Source organism: Nerophis ophidion, linkage group LG12 (assembly GCF_033978795.1).
Source record: "Nerophis ophidion isolate RoL-2023_Sa linkage group LG12, RoL_Noph_v1.0, whole genome shotgun sequence".
Taxonomy (NCBI): Eukaryota; Metazoa; Chordata; class Actinopteri; order Syngnathiformes; family Syngnathidae; genus Nerophis; species Nerophis ophidion.
Window position 1 is genome coordinate 37,102,174 of NC_084622.1, and position 18,131 is coordinate 37,120,304.

General features: G+C 40.6%; 2 protein-coding genes across 6 annotated transcripts in view; one reads left to right on the forward strand and one right to left on the reverse strand.

The window, feature by feature from the left end:
* Positions 1-6,742, forward strand: part of eea1 (early endosome antigen 1) — a 35,377-nt gene extending 28,635 nt beyond the window's left edge. For all 3 annotated transcript variants that reach the window (XM_061917508.1, XM_061917509.1, XM_061917510.1), the window contains 3 exons: positions 2,031-2,151; positions 3,763-3,861; positions 5,068-6,742. In XM_061917508.1, the coding sequence (XP_061773492.1) occupies positions 2,031-2,151; positions 3,763-3,861; positions 5,068-5,190 (343 nt within the window). In that variant the 3' untranslated portion in view covers positions 5,191-6,742. The remainder of the gene's footprint in view (positions 1-2,030; positions 2,152-3,762; positions 3,862-5,067) is intronic.
* A 4,066-nt stretch (positions 6,743-10,808) lies between these two features.
* The window catches only part of plekhg7 (pleckstrin homology domain containing, family G (with RhoGef domain) member 7), a 41,764-nt gene continuing 34,441 nt past the window's right edge, over positions 10,809-18,131 (reverse strand). For 2 of the 3 annotated variants that reach the window (XM_061917514.1, XM_061917513.1), the window contains exons 15-17: positions 17,964-18,117; positions 17,793-17,890; positions 10,809-11,069 (exon numbers count right to left, since the gene is read on the reverse strand). In XM_061917514.1, the coding sequence (XP_061773498.1) occupies positions 10,959-11,069; positions 17,793-17,890; positions 17,964-18,117 (363 nt within the window). In that variant the 3' untranslated portion in view covers positions 10,809-10,958. Of the gene's footprint in view, positions 11,070-17,792; positions 17,891-17,963; positions 18,118-18,131 lie in introns of those variants that run through there. The other variant, XM_061917515.1, reaches the window with a different exon arrangement.

An 18,131-nucleotide genomic window follows, 5' to 3' on the forward strand; every position in this document is an offset into this window, starting at 1 on the left:
ATCTCTGTATACCAGCATGTAATGCACTTTTTTTGTGGCCGGCAGCACATCCATTATGGGCAGGGTTGATGGATCTAAGGTGCTCATCCAGTCAGCAGTTAGCTACTGTGTGTGTGCCGTTTAAATGTTTTGGCCTTTTTACAAAATGTTCTAGTTTTGCTAGCCTAAAATGAGTCTAAAGAAATTATTGGACAAGTCTCAGGAAGTATCCACAGCGTTGTCCACGCTCATTGGAACCCATTATTCATGTTTACATTGTTTCTTAGGGAGAAATTTGTTTCAAAAAACAAACTTTTACATACTCAGTAGCCTAGTGGTTAGAGTGTCCGCCCAGAGATCGGTAGTTTGTGAGTTCAAACCCCGGCTGAGTCATACCAAAGACTATAAAAATGGGACCCATTACCTCCCTGCTTGGCACTCAGCATTAAGGGTTGGAATTGGGGGTTAAAGGGGAACATTATCACAATTTCAGAAGGGTTAAAACCAATAAAAATCAGTTCCCAGTGGCTTATTTCATTTTTCGAAGTTTTTTTCAAAATTTTACCCATCATGGAATATCCCGAAAAAAGGCTTTAAAGTGCCTGATTTTCGCTATCTGTAAATCCACCGTCCATTTTCCTGTGACGTCATTTAGTGATGCCAACATGGCGGATAGCACAGCAAGATATAGCGACATTAGCTCGGATTCAGACTCTAATTTCAGCGGCTTAAGCGATTCAACAGATTATGCATGTATTGAAACGGATGGTTGGAGTATGGAGGCAGATAGCAAAAACAAAATTGAAGAAGAAACTGAAGCTATTGAGCGAATAGCTATTGAAGCTATTCGGCGATCGCCTTCTAACCAACGATTGAGTGTCGCAGGGTATCCATACATCTCTGTGCCATGTCTGTCGTAGCATCGCCGGTAAAATGTGCAGGAGCAACTTCAATCTGTCGATTGGTAAGTGTTTGTTTGGCATTAAATGTGGGTGGAGTGAAAGGCTGGATGCAAATATAGCTACAAATGTACATACAGCTAGCCTAAATAGCATGTTAGCATCGATTAGCTGGCAGTCATGCCGCGACCAAATATGTCTGATTAGCACATAAGTCAATAACATCAACAAAACTCACCTGTGTGTTTTTGTTGACTTTATCGTTGGAAATGCATCTGCTTTGAGTGTCGCAGCGTATCCATACATCTCTGTGACATGTCTGTCGTAGCATCGCCGGTAAAGTGTGCAGACCAAACGAGGGACTTTCGGATCTTTTGACACTGGTGCAACTTAAATCCGTCGATTGGTATGTGTTTGTTTGGCATTAAATGTGGGTGGAGGAAAAGGCTGGATGCAAATATAGCTACAAATGAGGCATAACAATGCAATATGTATATACAGCTGGCCTAAATAGCATGTTAGCATCGATTAGCATGCCGTGTTAATCGATGCACACTCCATGTAAGTCAACTTGAATCCGTCCCTGATCGTGTCGTTACACCCTCAGACAACACACCGACGAGGCATGATGTCTCCAAGGTACGGAAAACAGTCGAAAAAACGGAAAATAACAGAGCTGATTTGACTCGATGTTTGTAATGTGTTTGAGAAAATAACGGATTGACTACCTAGGTGACGTCATCGCTCCGAGAGCAAATAATAGAAAGGCGTTTAATTCGCCAAAATTCACCCATTTAGAGTTCGGAAATCGGTTGAAAAAATATATGGTCTTTTTTCTGCAACATCAAGGTATATATTGACGCTAACATGTCTGGTGATAATGTTTCCCTTTAAATCACCAAAAATGATTCCGCTGCTGCCCACTGCTCCCCTCACCTCCCATGGGGGTGATCAAGGGTGATGGGTCAAATGCAGAGAATAATTTCGCCACATCTAGTGTGTGTGTGTGTGACAATCATTGGTACTTTAACTTTGAACTTATATTTACTAACCCTGTTCAAGCACCAATTAACTTGGTACATTGAAGTTGCACTCCTTAGTCAACGTGTACATAAATTGTGTAAACAATCTTGTGTGCGTTTGCAATAAAAGGTGTGTGACGGGCGAAGGCGAGATGGAGAAGCTGCAGGCCAAGATGCTAGAAATGAGGCGGAAGCTTGACGACACGACTGCAGCCATGCAGGAGCTAGGCCGAGAGAACCAGTCTCTGCAGGTCTGCGACATAACCTTGCACACAGCAGACACACACACACATTCTTTTATTTGTTACCTTCTTGAGACCTCTGAAAAATGCCTACCTCTTTAGGACCACCCTTTCTAGATATATAATCAATCAATGTTTACTTATATAGCCCTAAATCACTAATGTCTCAAAGGGCTGCACAAACCACTACGACATCCTCAGTAGGCCCACATAAGTGATCATTTTTGTATTTACAACATTAATATTTATTAATTGTTGTAAAAAAATAGTTGGAATTTCACAAGAAAAAGGTCACAATTTCACAAGAAAAACTTAAAATTTTAGCAGTATTATAATAAAAGTCGTAATTTTACTCAACGGAAGTATAATTTTTACAAGAAAAACTGAACATTTGTGCAATATTATGATAAAAGTTGGAATTTTATCCAAAATCCGTCGCAATTTCACAAGAAAAGCTCAAACTTTTTTCAACTTTATGAAAAGACTCGGAATTTTACTCAATATCCGTCACAATTTTGGAAGAAAACGTTAAAATTTTGGCGATATTATAATAATCAGAATTTTACTCAAAAAATTTCACTAATTTACAAGAACAGAAAATGGCAATATTGGGATAAAAGTCAGAATTGTATATGACAAATGTCACCATATTGCATTAAGAAGTGATAATTTTACATAAAGTAATAATTTTACGAGAAAATATTGCATTATTACAGAAACAAAGATTAAGAGAAATTGTTCCTAATTTTATAAGAAACAACTCGACACATTGTGAGAAAAAGACTGCTTTTAGTTCATTTATTTATCTTTTGAATTTTTTGTGTGTAATTGGTTTTTAAACAGCATGGAGTAGTAGGTGGAGCGGCAGTGCCAGAAACCTGCGGGTTGCAGGTTCGCTCCCCACCTATTGACATCCAAATCGCTGCCGTTGTGTCCTTGGGCAGAACACTACACCCTTTGCCCATCATTCATTCACGCTGGTGAATGAATGATGAATGAATGATTGGTGGTGGTCGGAGGGGCCGAAGGCACAAACTGGCAGCCACGCTTCCGTCAGTCTACCCCAGGGCAGCTGTGGCTACAGATGTAGCTTACCACCACCAGGTGTGAATGAATGATGGGTTCCCACTTCTCTGGGAGCGCTTTGAGTATCTAATAATAGAAAAGCGCGATATAAAACTAATCCATTATTATTATTATTAAACCTTCATTATTTACTTCAAGTTATTACAGTATGTCTCTCAGATTTATATCATGTTTTTTATTAATTTTGGCCAAAGAGGGCGCAATTAAATTTCTTACACACACTTGTTATTTCATATGTTGACCAGAGAGGAGAGCACTTTTAAAACCGACACACAGTCAATTTGAAAAATCCCTCCTTTTTGGGACCACCCTAATTTTGATGGATTTCTCCACCAGTAGTGCAACCGAGACATTCTCCATTAGATGCAATGGTTTTCCGTATTGAGACCATGACTTTAGTCCTAACTTGTTCACCGGTCCTCATAGGGAAGGTACTTTTCCTTGTTGATGTCTCAAGAAGGCTAGAAATACAAGAACACACACGCACTGCTGGTGCAAGTCCACATATCTTAATGAGGCTGTTTGTTTATTTAGATTAAGCAGTCCCAGAGTCTGACCAGGAAGTGGACAGAGGATAACGAGGTGCAGAACTGCATGGCGTGTGGAAAAGGCTTCAGTGTCACTGTCAGGAGGGTGAGGACATTATTTCTTCTATACTGTTTGGATCATGTTAGTCACACCTGTCTTGCACACAACTATCATTTAAAGGCCTACTGAAACCCACTACTACTGACCACGCTGATAGTTTATATATCAATGATGAAATATTAACATTGCAACACATTCCAATACGGCCTTTTTAGTTTACTAAATTGCGAGTTTATTGTTGAAAACGTCGCGGAATGATGACGTGTAGTCTTGACGTCACGGACTGTTTGGTAATATGAGCGCTGCGCACACACACAGCTAAAAGTCGTCTGCTTTAACCGCATAATTACACAGTATTTTGGACATCTGTGTTGCTGAATCTTTTGCAATTTGTTCAATTAATATTGGAGGAGTCAAAGTAGAAAGATGGAGTTGGGAAGCTTTAGCCTTTAGCCACACAAACACACAGTGATTCCTTGTTTAAAATTCCCGGAGGTGAAACTTTACTATGGATCAGAGCGGTCAAGTGAACATGGATCCCGACCAAATGTCAACCAGCAGTTTTCGGTGAGAAAATTGTGGTAAAAAGTCGCCACTTACCGGAGATCAGCTGAGCTTGTGCCGTCCATACTGCTGCCGTCGACTTCCCTCAGACACTGGCCTCAAGACACCCGTGGACACACCCCTCCGACTATCAGGTACTAATTAATCTCACTAAAACACTAGCAACACAATAGAAAGATAAGGGATTTCCCAGAATTATCCTAGTAAATGTGTCTAAAAACATTGGAATCCGTCCCAATGCAATTGCTTTTTTTTTTTACCTGATTTGTTTTGTTTTTTCTAGTCCGTCGCTATCAATATCCTCAAACACGAATCTTTCATTCTCGCTCAAATTAATGGGGAAATTGTCGTTTTCTCGGTCTGAATAGCTCTTTTTGTTGGAGGCTCCCATTAAAATCAATGTGAATATGTGAGGAGCCATCAACATGTGACGTCATCGTCTGCGACTTCCGGTCGAGGCAGGGCTTTTCTGTTAGCAAGCAAAAGTTGCAAACTTTATCGTGGATGTTCTCTACTAAATCCTTTCAGCAAAAATATGGCAATATCGCCAAATGATCAACTATGACACATAGAATGGACCTGCTATCCCCGTTTGAATAAGAAAATCTCATTTCAGTAGGCCTTTAATAACTTCCAATAGAGACTTTGTCTCTTCCCTGTAAAATAACACAGTTTGTCTTCATGCAGCATCACTGCAGACACTGCGGAAACATTTTCTGCGCCGAGTGTTCGTCAAGAAACGCCCTGACGCCGTCCTGGAAGAAACCAGTTCGGGTGTGTGAGACGTGCTTTGAGGAGCTCCATGGTTGACTTGGCCCTTCTTGCCCTCCTTCCTTCCATCCCTCGTCTGAAAAGGCCGCCGCCTGTCTTTCTCCCATCAAACGTGCACTATAAGAGGACTAAAGTGTGTCCACTCCCACTCACATGTGACTTCCTGGTGTGGCCTGGAACGTTTGTGAACTTTCACAGAGAAGAACAGGCATGAGAAAGAAAATCACCAACGACAGAAGTCACGTGGGAGCAGCTGGGATTATGTTTTTGTGCCTTTGCTCATCCTGTGAACTGCCACAAGGTGGCGACAGAGAAAAGAAAACACCTTTGGCTTTAAGAGCTTTTCATCTGCTGTTGTACTTAGTCAAAGTGTTGGCAAACACAGCTGACCCGCAAACGTAAACACAACTAACTATTTAGTCACAAACCGTCACGTCTATTATTTTAGGACGACCGCGTCTCACTACTGGAGAACTAACTGTTGAAATTGGAGAGGAACGTTAACACTTGTTTTCTTTAATTAACATAAAACATCTAACGCTGACGTCAGATCACTTGCTGCATCTTGCTCTGACTGAATATACGAAATATTTGACAATTATTGTACATTGTGACCAAAGAATGTTTCAAAAGGAAAGCAACATTTCATGTTTCAGTATTTTATCAGATGTTTTCCTTCAAATCCACATCTTTAATCCATGCACAGCATGTATGATCTTTTTCTTTTCTCTTATTTCTGTGCATTCATTTTTTTCAAGAAGGTAGTGTTTTTTTTTAAACTGGTAATGCAGTCATTAAATGTGCCTGCATGTGGATTCTTTTTCTGCTGCTTGGTAATTCTCATTCACTACTGCCGGATTGTGTGTGTGCGTGTGTGTTGTGCTTTATAGCAATAAGTAGTTGTGTGTGTGTGTTTAATGTTGGCCTACCGTCGTGATGCACATTGTAAGACCACCTGCCAATCAGAACATCAGTGCTGCCTTCAGGTGCAGTAATTATGTTGACTTGTCTGTCATGCAGCTTGTTTATATAATTTATGACTGCAGTCAAATATTGTCTTTAGTCACTTCTTCCTTAGTGCTGTTGTGTAAGCACTGAAGCAGGCTGGAACAATAAAAAGATAAAACAATTACTAAAGAATGTCCATCTCAGCTTCAGGAACCCTCTTGTATTATTTATGTCTACCTCAGATTGGCAGTAAAAGACACATCCAGAGCCCACCTTCTCATGTACACTGAGGTTGTACAAATTCCAACAACATTATGTATAGAATAACATGTATGACATTACCTTGACATGTTTTAACCAGATAAAAGGATGTCACATGTTCACATCAGTTGTACTTTTTTTTTGTTGTTTGTTTACAGCACGCACAAACCACATGTAACCGAATGTTCTTTTTGGTTTGTGTCCACTATTGCACACGCTAACTGGCATAAAGTAGTGTCATGCTGGCAGTGGTCCTATTTGGTGTGTGCCTTCATGCACTGTTGTGTTACGTTACTACTGTACATGTCATCCATGCTCACGTGAATCGGTTCATTTTCTAATTTATCACTACAAACTAAATAAAACATTCAGTATGTTTACACGTTTTGAGCTGGGACTTTTTTTTTTTTGCAATATGCAAATATCACAGGAATTAATGGAACAGGGCTTAGTGCTTGTGCCTCACAATGCGAAAGGCCTGGGTTCGATCCCCGATTTCTGTGTGAAGTTTCCGTGATCTCCCCGTGACTGCGGGTTCTCCGGCTTCCTCCCACTTCCAAAGACATGCACCTGGGGATAAGTTGATTGGCAACACTAAATTGGCCCTAGTGTGTGAATGTTGTCTACCTGTCTTGGCCCTGCGATGAGGTGGTGACTTGTCCAGGGTGTACTGCGCCTACTACCTGAATGACGCTACGATAGGCTCCAGCACCCCCCCGCGAACCCGAAAGGGACAAGCGGTAGAAAATGGATAATGGGATCACATTTGCTCATTGAAGTGTTTGTGGTAACATTACTAAATGGTCCCGAGTGTGTGAATGTTGTCTGTGTTGGTCCTGCGATGAGGTGGTGACTTGTCCAGGGTGTACACCGCCAGCTGGGATAGGCTCCAACACAGAGAGGGACGAGTGATAGAAAATGGATGTTTTTTGCATTGCTATTTGTAGAGCAGAACTAAAGTCACGTGACTGTTATAAATATAACATATTTCCTTGAATTGCCGCCGGGTCAAACTCGCTTCCCAAAATAATTAGCGCATGCTTAGTATTACTGCCTGGTCAAACTTGTGATGTCACGAGTGACACTTCCCCATCCATTTTCTACCGCTTATTCCCTTTCGGGGGCGCTGGCGCCTATCTCAGCTACAATCGGGCGGAAGGCAGGGTACACCCTGGACAAGTCGCCACCTCATCGCAGGGCTAACACAGATAGACAACATTCACACTCACATTCATCATTTTTAAAATGGAGGAGGCTGATTTCAATACCGGTAATTTGAAATCGCATAAAGGGAAGACGATTAACAGCTATTCAGTAGGATTTAAGATCCAAGCTTACATCACACTCAAATTTTTACTGCATGCCTTTGGTAAGTGCCGAGTGAGAAGAGGTTTTCAAATAATTAGCGCATGCTTACTTTTACCGCATGCCTTTGGTAAGTGCCGAGTGAGAAGAGGTTTTAAAATAATTAGCGCATGCTTTCTTTTACCGCATGCCTTTGGTAAGTGCCGAGTGAGAAGAGGTTTTCAAATAATTAGCGCATGCTTACTTTTACCGCATGCCTTTGGTAAGTGCCGAGTGAGAAGAGGTTTTCAAATAATTAGCGCATGCTTACTTTTACCGCATGCCTTTGTTAAGTGCCGAGTGAGAAGAGGTTTTAAAATAATTAGCGCATGCTTACTTTTACCGCATGCCTTTGGTAAGTGCCGAGTGAAGAGGTTTTAAAATAATTAGCGCATGCTTACTTTTACCGCATGCCTTTGGTAAGTGCCGAGTGAGAAGAGGTTTTAAAATAATTAGCGCATGCTTACTTTTACCGCATGCCTTTGGTAAGTGCCGAGTGAGAAGAGGTTTTCAAATAATTAGCGCATGCTTACTTTTACCGCATGCCTTTGGTAAGTGCCGAGTGAGAAGAGGTTTTCAAATAATTAGCGCATGCTTACTTTTACCGCATGCCTTTGGTAAGTGCCGAGTGAGAAGAGGTTTTAAAATAATTAGCGCATGCTTACTTTTACCGCATGCCTTTGGTAAGTGCCGAGTGAGAAGAGGTTTTCAAATAATTAGCGCATGCTTACTTTTACCGCATGCCTTTGTTAAGTGCCGAGTGAGAAGAGGTTTTAAAATAATTAGCGCATGCTTACTTTTACCGCATGCCTTTGGTAAGTGCCGAGTGAAGAGGTTTTAAAATAATTAGCGCATGCTTACTTTTACCGCATGCCTTTGGTAAGTGCCGAGTGAGAAGAGGTTTTAAAATAATTAGCGCATGCTTACTTTTACCGCATGCCTTTGGTAAGTGCCGAGTGAGAAGAGGTTTTCAAATAATTAGCGCATGCTTACTTTTACCGCATGCCTTTGGTAAGTGCCGAGTGAGAAGAGGTTTTAAAATAATTAGCGCATGCTTACTTTTACCGCATGCCTTTGGTAAGTGCCGAGTGAGAAGAGGTTTTCAAATAATTAGCGCATGCTTACTTTTACCGCATGCCTTTGTTAAGTGCCGAGTGAGAAGAGGTTTTAAAATAATTAGCGCATGCTTACTTTTACCGCATGCCTTTGGTAAGTGCCGAGTGAGAAGAGGTTTTCAAATAATTAGCGCATGCTTACTTTTACCGCATGCCTTTGGTAAGTGCCGAGTGAAGAGGTTTTCAAATAATTAGCGCATGCTTACTTTTACCGCATGCCTTTGGTAAGTGCCGAGTGAGAAGAGGTTTTCAAATAATTAGCGCATGCTTACTTTTACCGCATGCCTTTGGTAAGTGCCGAGTGAGAAGAGGTTTTCAAATAATTAGCGCATGGTTACTTTTACCGCATGCCTTTGGTAAGTGCCGAGTGAGAAGAGGTTTTCAAATAATTAGCGCATGCTTACTTTTACCGCATGCCTTTGGTAAGTGCCGAGTGAAGAGGTTTTCAAATAATTAGCGCATGCTTACTTTTACCGCATGCCTTTGGTAAGTGCCGAGTGAGAAGAGGTTTTCAAATAATTAGCGCATGCTTACTTTTACCGCATGCCTTTGGTAAGTGCCGAGTGAGAAGAGGTTTTAAAATAATTAGCGCATGCTTACTTTTACCGCATGCCTTTGGTAAGTGCCGAGTGAGAAGAGGTTTTCAAATAATTAGCGCATGCTTACTTTTACCGCATGCCTTTGATAAGTGCCGAGTGAGAAGAGGTTTTAAAATAATTAGCGCATGCTTACTTTTACCGCATGCCTTTGGTAAGTGCCGAGTGAGAAGAGGTTTTAAAATAATTAGCGCATGCTTACTTTTACCGCATGCCTTTGGTAAGTGCCGAGTGAGAAGAGGTTTTAAAATAATTAGCGCATGCTTACTTTTACCGCATGCCTTTGGTAAGTGCCGAGTGAGAAGAGGTTTTAAAATAATTAGCGCATGCTTACTTTTACCGCATGCCTTTGTTAAGTGCCGAGTGAGAAGAGGTTTTAAAATAATTAGCGCATGCTTACTTTTACCGCATGCCTTTGTTAAGTGCCGAGTGAGAAGAGGTTTTAAAATAATTAGCGCATGCTTACTTTTACCGCATGCCTTTGTTAAGTGCCGAGTGAGAAGAGGTTTTAAAATAATTAGCGCATGCTTACTTTTACCGCATGCCTTTGGTAAGTGCCGAGTGAGAAGAGGTTTTAAAATAATTAGCGCATGCTTACTTTTACCGCATGCCTTTGGTAAGTGCCGAGTGAGAAGAGGTTTTCAAATAATTAGCGCATGCTTACTTTTACCGCATGCCTTTGGTAAGTGCCGAGTGAGAAGAGGTTTTAAAATAATTAGCGCATGCTTACTTTTACCGCATGCCTTTGGTAAGTGCCGAGTGAGAAGAGGTTTTAAAATAATTAGCGCATGCTTACTTTTACCGCATGCCTTTGGTAAGTGCCGAGTGAGAAGAGGTTTTAAAATAATTAGCGCATGCTTACTTTTACCGCATGCCTTTGTTAAGTGCCGAGTGAGAAGAGGTTTTAAAATAATTAGCGCATGCTTACTTTTACCGCATGCCTTTGTTAAGTGCCGAGTGAGAAGAGGTTTTAAAATAATTAGCGCATGCTTACTTTTACCGCATGCCTTTGTTAAGTGCCGAGTGAGAAGAGGTTTTAAAATAATTAGCGCATGCTTACTTTTACCGCATGCCTTTGGTAAGTGCCGAGTGAGAAGAGGTTTTAAAATAATTAGCGCATGCTTACTTTTACCGCATGCCTTTGGTAAGTGCCGAGTGAGAAGAGGTTTTCAAATAATTAGCGCATGCTTACTTTTACCGCATGCCTTTGGTAAGCGCAGGAGTGAAAAGCAGTTTTAAACTAATTAGCGCCCCGGTGGCAATTCAAGGAAATACGGTAGTAACTATAACCAGAATTTTTTGCCAACGTTATTACAGGTTCAGTGTTTGTAAGCGAACTGTTGCAGAAAATCAGAGCCGCGAAGCATGGCAAGAAGAAACATCCATGAGCACCTTTGTCCTGAATGAGCAGATCTTTAATAGCGCACTAGAGGAGTAGCAGAGCCCTTCAACGACAACTACCTGTGTAGTGCTCGGGGAGTCATTGTCGAGACGTGTGAGGAAGGTTAAGTTGTGCATCTTCCACTAGTGAGGGAGGCCGGGCTCAGATCTGTGAAGACTCCAACCACAGGGAGGCGCTGTTGGCTCGAGGCTGCTGAGAGTCCAGCTCCAGCAGGCTCGACACCGCGTCCTCGATCTTGGAAATCCACGCTCTCTGCAAAACAAAAGGCAAGTATCATGATAAGTATTGGACTTGGACGTAGGGCTGTCAAATTTAATGCATTAACTCATGCAATTAATTACATGAAAATGATCGCATGAATGCAGATAAACCACACAATTCATCTTGGAGGACACGTTCTCCTTTACGTGGATGCTTACCTGAAAGGTGTGGGTTTTTACACGGACAATGCTTTGATTGATTGATGGAAACTTTTATTAGTAGATTGCACAGTACAGCACATATGTACAATCGACCACTAAATGACAACACCCAAATAAGTTTTTCAACTTGTTTAAGTCTGGGTCCACGTTAATCAATTCATGCATTCACTAGAGCAGTGGTTCTCAACCTTTTTTTCTGTGAACATTTTTTTAATTCAAGTACCCCCTAATCAGAGCAAAGCATTTTTGGTTGAAAAAAAGAGATAAAAAAGTAAAATACAACACTATGTCATCAGTTTCTGATTTTTTACATTGTATAACAGTGCAAAATATTGCTCATTTGTGGTGCTGTTTCTTGAACTATTTGGAAAAAAAAGATATAAAAATAACTAAAAAACTTGTTATAAAATATACAAGTGATTCAATTATAAATAAAGATTTCTACACATAGAAGTAATCATCAACTTAAAGTGCCCTCTTTGGGGATTGTAATAGAGATCCATCTGGATTCATGAACTTAATTCTAAACATTTCTTCACAAAAAAATAAATCTTTAACATCAATATTTATGGAACATGTCCATAAAAAATCTAGCTGTCAACACTGAATATTGCATTGTTGCATTTCTTTTCACAGTTTATGAACTTACATTCATATTTTGTTGAAATATTATTCAATAAATATATCTATAAAGGACTTTTGAATTGTTGATATTTTTAGAATAGAATAGAATGTACTTTATTGATCCCTGGGGGAAATTCAGCACCACAGTTCACTCACAATAAACGATAATAAAAAATATAATATCTATCCATCCATTCATTTTCTGCCGCTTATTCCCTTTTGGGGTCGTTGGCGCCTATCTCAGCTACAATCGGGCGGAAGGCGTCGTACACCCTGGACAAGTCGCCACCTCATCACAGGGCCAACACAGACAACATTCACACTCACATTCACACACTAGGGCCAATTTAGTGTTGCCAATCAACCTATCCCCAGGTGCATATTATATATATAATATATGAATAGTATAAATATATTCTACATTGGGCTTCACGGTGGCAGAGGGGTTAGTGCGTCTGCCTCACAATACGAAGTTCCTGCAGTCCTGGGTTCAAATCCAGGCTCGGGATCTTTCTGTGTGGAGTTTGCATGTTCTCCCCGTGAATGCGTGGGTTCCCTCCGGGTACTCCGGCTTCCTCCCACTTCCAAAGACATGCACCTGGGGATAGGTTGATTGGCAACACTAAATTGGCCCTAGTGTGTGAATGTGAGTGTGAATGTTGTCTGTCTATCTGTGTTGGCCCTGCGATGAGGTGGCAACTTGTCCAGGGTGTACCCCGCCTTCCGCCCGATTGTAGCTGAGATAGGCGCCAGCGCCCCCCGTGAACCCAAAAGGGAATAAGCGGTAGAAAATGGATGGATATTCTACATATATTCTACATTTAAGTGCAATTTTAGAATATTTTTAAAAAATCTCAAGCACCCTTTGGAAAAAAAACAGGGGCCGTTTAGCTCGGTTGGTAGAGTGGCCGTGCCAGCAACCTGAGGATTGCAGGTTTGATTCCTGCTTCTGCCAACCTAGTCACTGCCGTTGTGTCCTTGGGCAAGACACTTTACCCACCTGCTCCCAGTGCCACCCACACTGGTTTGAATGTAACTTAGATATTGGGTTTCACTATGTAAAGCGCTTTGAGTCACTAGAGAAAAAGCGCTATATAAATATAATTCACTTCACTTCACTTGGCATACCTTCAAGTACCCCCAGGGGTACGCGTACCCCCATTTGAGAACCACTGGACTAGAACAGTGGTTGTCAAACTTTTTTTCAGAAAAAACTTGGCTCTCCAGGTAACATCATACTAACCAACATTAAACTCCAGTAGCGTAGTAGCCCAAAGTATTCATTAAAAACATAGCAGAGGTTATATTTAATACGTATATTGTAGTGTCCCAGAAGAGTTGGTGCTGCAGGGAATTCCGAGGTGCAAATATTGTCCTGATATACAGTATGTTTGTCCTTGTTGTTTAGTGTGGTTTCACTATATGGCACATGTTTATGACAGGGTTGGGGTTGTTTATAAGCCCACCCTTAGTGTGACATGTGTGGCTGCTGACTAAGTATGCACCTTCAGTCACTTGTATAGGAGTGTGTTCAACATGATCATTAAAATTGATCATCCAGAGAATAAGCCATCTTAACATCTTCAACTTAAGACCATTATCAACCTGTCCAATGCTACAATAATTAACATTTATGGCCACTATAACATTAAATAAAGTTTGAACATTAACACTGTGTTTGAATATATGCAAATGTGTGAATGTTGTCTGTCCATCTGTGTTGGTGACTTGTCCAGGGTGTTCCTTCCGAGTGCAGCTGGGATAGGCTCCTGGACCCCGAGAGGGACAAGTGGTAGAAAATGGATGGATGAAAAAACACTGTACTTTACTCAAATTCTTTGGCGGACTACTAGATGGAGCCCGCAGAGTTTGAAAATCACTGCACTGGTGCAAAGAAGAGTGAGGAGTTAGACTCTAAAACAAAACCCCAACTTTACCATGGATTGATGAACTTAAACAAGTTGAAAAACTTATTGGGGTGTTACCATTTAGTGGTCAATTGTACGCAACATGTACTGTACTGACTTGGGACCATTGCAAAATGATGTGCGTCCCAAAGTCACCAGCCTTGGCGTCACTATAGACAGCGATTTTAAACTAGACAAGTCAATGGTGTTTTAAAATCGTGTTTTTATCACCTTCGTCTTTTAGTAAAGGTTAAACCGTTTTTATCTTTTAACCTTTTTGAACAAGTCGTGCATGCTTTTATTTCAAGTGGCCTGGACTACTGCAATGCACTTTATGCTGGCATTAGCCAAAAAGCTCTCTCCCGGTTGCAGTTAGTCCAGAACGCGGCAGCACGACTTTTAACAGGGGCCAGGAAATGCCAGCATATAACCCCAATTCTTCAGAGTTTGCACTGGCTCCCTGTTCATTTTATAATTGATTTTAAAACATTGCTGTTTGTTTTTAAATCTTTACATGGACTGGCACCTCAATATATCTCGGACCTCATCCAAATTTACATCCCTGCGCCCGCTCTGAGGTCCGAGAGCCAGTTCCAGCTCGTGGTGCCCAAGACCAGACTTAAGACCAGGGGAGACAGGGCCTTCTCTGTGGTCGGCCCTAAACTCTGGAACACTCTGCCCCTCCATGTTCAAACTGCTTCCACCGTGGAGTGTTTTAAGTCTCGTCTTAAGACCCACTTTTATTCTTTGGCTTTTAACACTACGTGAGTTGTGTGGTCCTCTGTCCTCTGTTGTCCTCTGTGTTTTTTATACACTTTGATTTTTATTTTACTGTTTTAATTGATTTTACCCTTTAAAATAGTTTTTAATCATATTTGTTTTTATATTGTTTTTATTGGTTTTATTTTTATTCATTTTTTTTTTTACTCAGTCATTGGTGGAGCATAATATTGTTTTTAACATGGCTGTGCAGCACTTTGGAAACGTTATTGTTGTTTAAATGTGCTATATAAATAAAGTGGATTGGATTGGATTGTACTGTGCCATCTACTAATATAAGTTTCAATCAATCAATCAAACTCAAGAGAAAACTATTTTGAACCGGCGTGTATTTAAGTAACACATTTCAAAAATGTTCCATAAGATATTCTGTCACTAAAATTGCATTTGGGTCAGAATATTGGGGTCTGTTTTCAACTTAATTGAAATCATGCAAGTCATTTACTGTGATTACTCAACCATAACAAGCGTGTTTAATCTGATTCAAAAGATTAATGGCACTGCTAAAAAGTTAAAGGGGTCGTTGGCAACTTGATCACGGCTACATGTTTTAAATAAAAAATGTAATAAGAACTCCACCGGCTAGCTTATGTTTCCACTAGTGGTTCAGCACAACGTATACTTTTTTAAAATGTCTATATTTGTTACAATTACTATGTATTATATTTAATGCAATTTGCTCATCGACACAAGGAATTAGTTTGTTCAGACTTTCTACTCACCCTGTATCGTCCACACATACTTGACGTGCAGGAAGTGCATGTAGACACACTGCACAGAAGCAACTAACAAGTTGCAGTCATGTTATTATAGAATATACATTCAATGACAGCTACTTTAAAAAGCCAAAGCTAAATCTACTTTATTTATATAACACTATTAACAAACACATTGTGTCTACACATGTACTACACATTATAAAACAATAGAAAAATACATAAATTAAAAGCATTTAAAATAACAATAGATGAATAAGGAAGTAAATAAAAACACTGTCATTATGTAAAAATAGGCCTGGGCGATACATCAATAAAATCGATATATTTGAGTTTTTTTGTTGAAGAAGGGTTAAATAAAAAAAAAAAGTTTTTCTCCTATTGCTACGGCATACTTTTTGTCCCTCGGGAGCATCCGTAGTTTGCGCTGTACCCCTAATTCCTTAGCAGTACTAGCAAAACATAGCTTATGCTAACGCTAAGGAAAGCGAGACTTTTGTTCCACAGAAAATTAAAGTGTTGTTAGTACTTTGGTTTTGCGGAAACAGGTGTGGAACAAGTGACTGCTTCCATCCATCCATTTTATACCGCTTCTCCCTTATAGGTCATGGGGGGTGCTGGAGCCTAACAAGCACACGGGGGGGTAGGCAGGGAGCACACGGGGGGAAGGCAGAATGCACACGGGGGGAAGGCAGTGTACACCCTGGACAAGTCGCTACCTCATCAGGGGGCCAACACAGATAGACAGAAAATATTCACACTCACATTCCCAAAGTTTGTCTAAAAAAGACAACAAACTTATTCCTGCATCTTAAACTGAAGCCTCCAGTCGAGTGTGGGAAATAAAACTGATTTGAGTGGAACAATACTGCACCAACAAACAAACTCCTGGCTAAAAATCAACTTACTGTGGTGGAATCGTTTACAGCAGGTTTGTATGATGATAGCATGTATGATGCTGAGCAATCACTCTGCACACCGCCAAGATGTGTGAATTAAAACGCCTCTCTTTATCCACTTACTAAAACTATAGTCCTCTCAATGTTTGACTTGAATTTTTTTTTTTTTGCGAGCAATGTATAACACTACATTTTTATTTACAGAAGTACCTAATTCAAGACAGAAATATTAAGACTTCACTTCATTGACATCAATGTTGGAGATTATTATTTATTTGCATGCAGTTAATAGAATTCTTTTATTCAAGTCAAAAGTATTGTGTCCCAGAAGAAGCTATTAATTCATCCATCCATCCATTTTCTACCGCTTATTCCCTTTTGGGGTCGCGGGGGGCGCTGGCGCCTATCTCAGCTACAATCGGGCGGAAGGCGGGGTACACCCTGGACAAGTCGCCACCTCACCGCAGGGCCAACACAGATAGACAGACAACATTCACACTCACATTCACACACTAGGGCCAATTTAGTGTTGCCAATCAACCTATCCCAGGGTGCATGTCTTTGGAGGTGGGAGGAAGCCGGAGTACCCGGAGGGAACCCACGCATTCACGGGGAGAACATGCAAACTCCACACAGAAAGATCCCGAGCCTGGATTTGGACCCAGGACTGCAGGACCTTCGTAATGTGAGGCAGACGCACTAACCCCTCTGCCACCGTGAAACTCGCTCTTAATTCAATTCATTGAAAATGATTTAATTAAAAAGTACAAAAACAACATTTTTCAAATTTGAATTTTGCCTAGAGTAAGTTCTAGTGTATGCAGTGTCATTTCAATCTAGTAGTTTTTGATCAAATAAACAAAAAGCATGTTCTGAATTATCTTTGTCATTTGGATTCAATGGTTTCTTCAAAATTTAGAGCGAAAAAAATAGGAAAAGCAGAGATTTAATTTTTAGGCCATATCGCCCAGGCCAAGTAAAAACAAATCAATACAAATGATTCAAATCAATAAATAAAAGAAACTGAAGAACACACGATTCATGCAGAGTTAAAAGCCTGAAAATAAGTAGATTTAAAGACAGGACTTAAACGGGTCATATTATGATTTGTTTTTTCTACGTTTAAAACACTTCCTTGTACAGTAGTCTACATAACATGTCATGGTGGTTCTTTGGTCAAACTTGTGCATAGATTATGTTTTACAGATCATCTTCAAGCTGCTGTCTGACTGTCTCTTCAGCATGTGCCGTTTTGTGAACGGTCTTATTTACCTGACTACTTCGACCGGGTCTTCTCCCTGTCAGCCATGTTGTAGTTTTTAGCACTTCCATATAGAGTCTACTCACAGATATAAGTTTGAACTATACATTACTTTGTATTAGAAATGGCAACAGTGGAGGATGCATGTGCATGTACGAGTCAGTCTGCCCCACAACAAGACGACAGAGAAAAAGAATGAGCTTATTGACTAATCTGACAGGCGACGATGGACAACTCACGCAAAACTCTTCGGGTAAAACTACCGCATACGGAGATATCCCCTGACAATTATTATTGTATTGTAATAGAATAGAATAGAATAGAAAGTACTTTATTGATCCCTGGGGGAAATTCAGCATAATTTACCTTGGAAGCCTCTGAGCTAGCCTGTAGGATGAAAGCACCGATGCACTGCTGGTAGCGGTTCCGGTGCATTATTATGAAGGAATGAGGAAGCCCTGACGCTACACAAAAAGTACAATCAACAAATGCCGTCATTGGTAGCAAACAAGTACATCGAACATGTTATCTTATTACTTGATGCATTGAGCTGATCAATGTTCCTGAGCTGGAGACGGTCCAAAGAAACGGGCTGGTCAAGAACCGTGAAGGTGCATCCTTCCTTCAGCAGCTGATCCAGTTCCTGGTTCTGTGGCAGCCTCAGGGGATTCTGTTCTGGACCGATGGACCTCTGCTTACAATGCA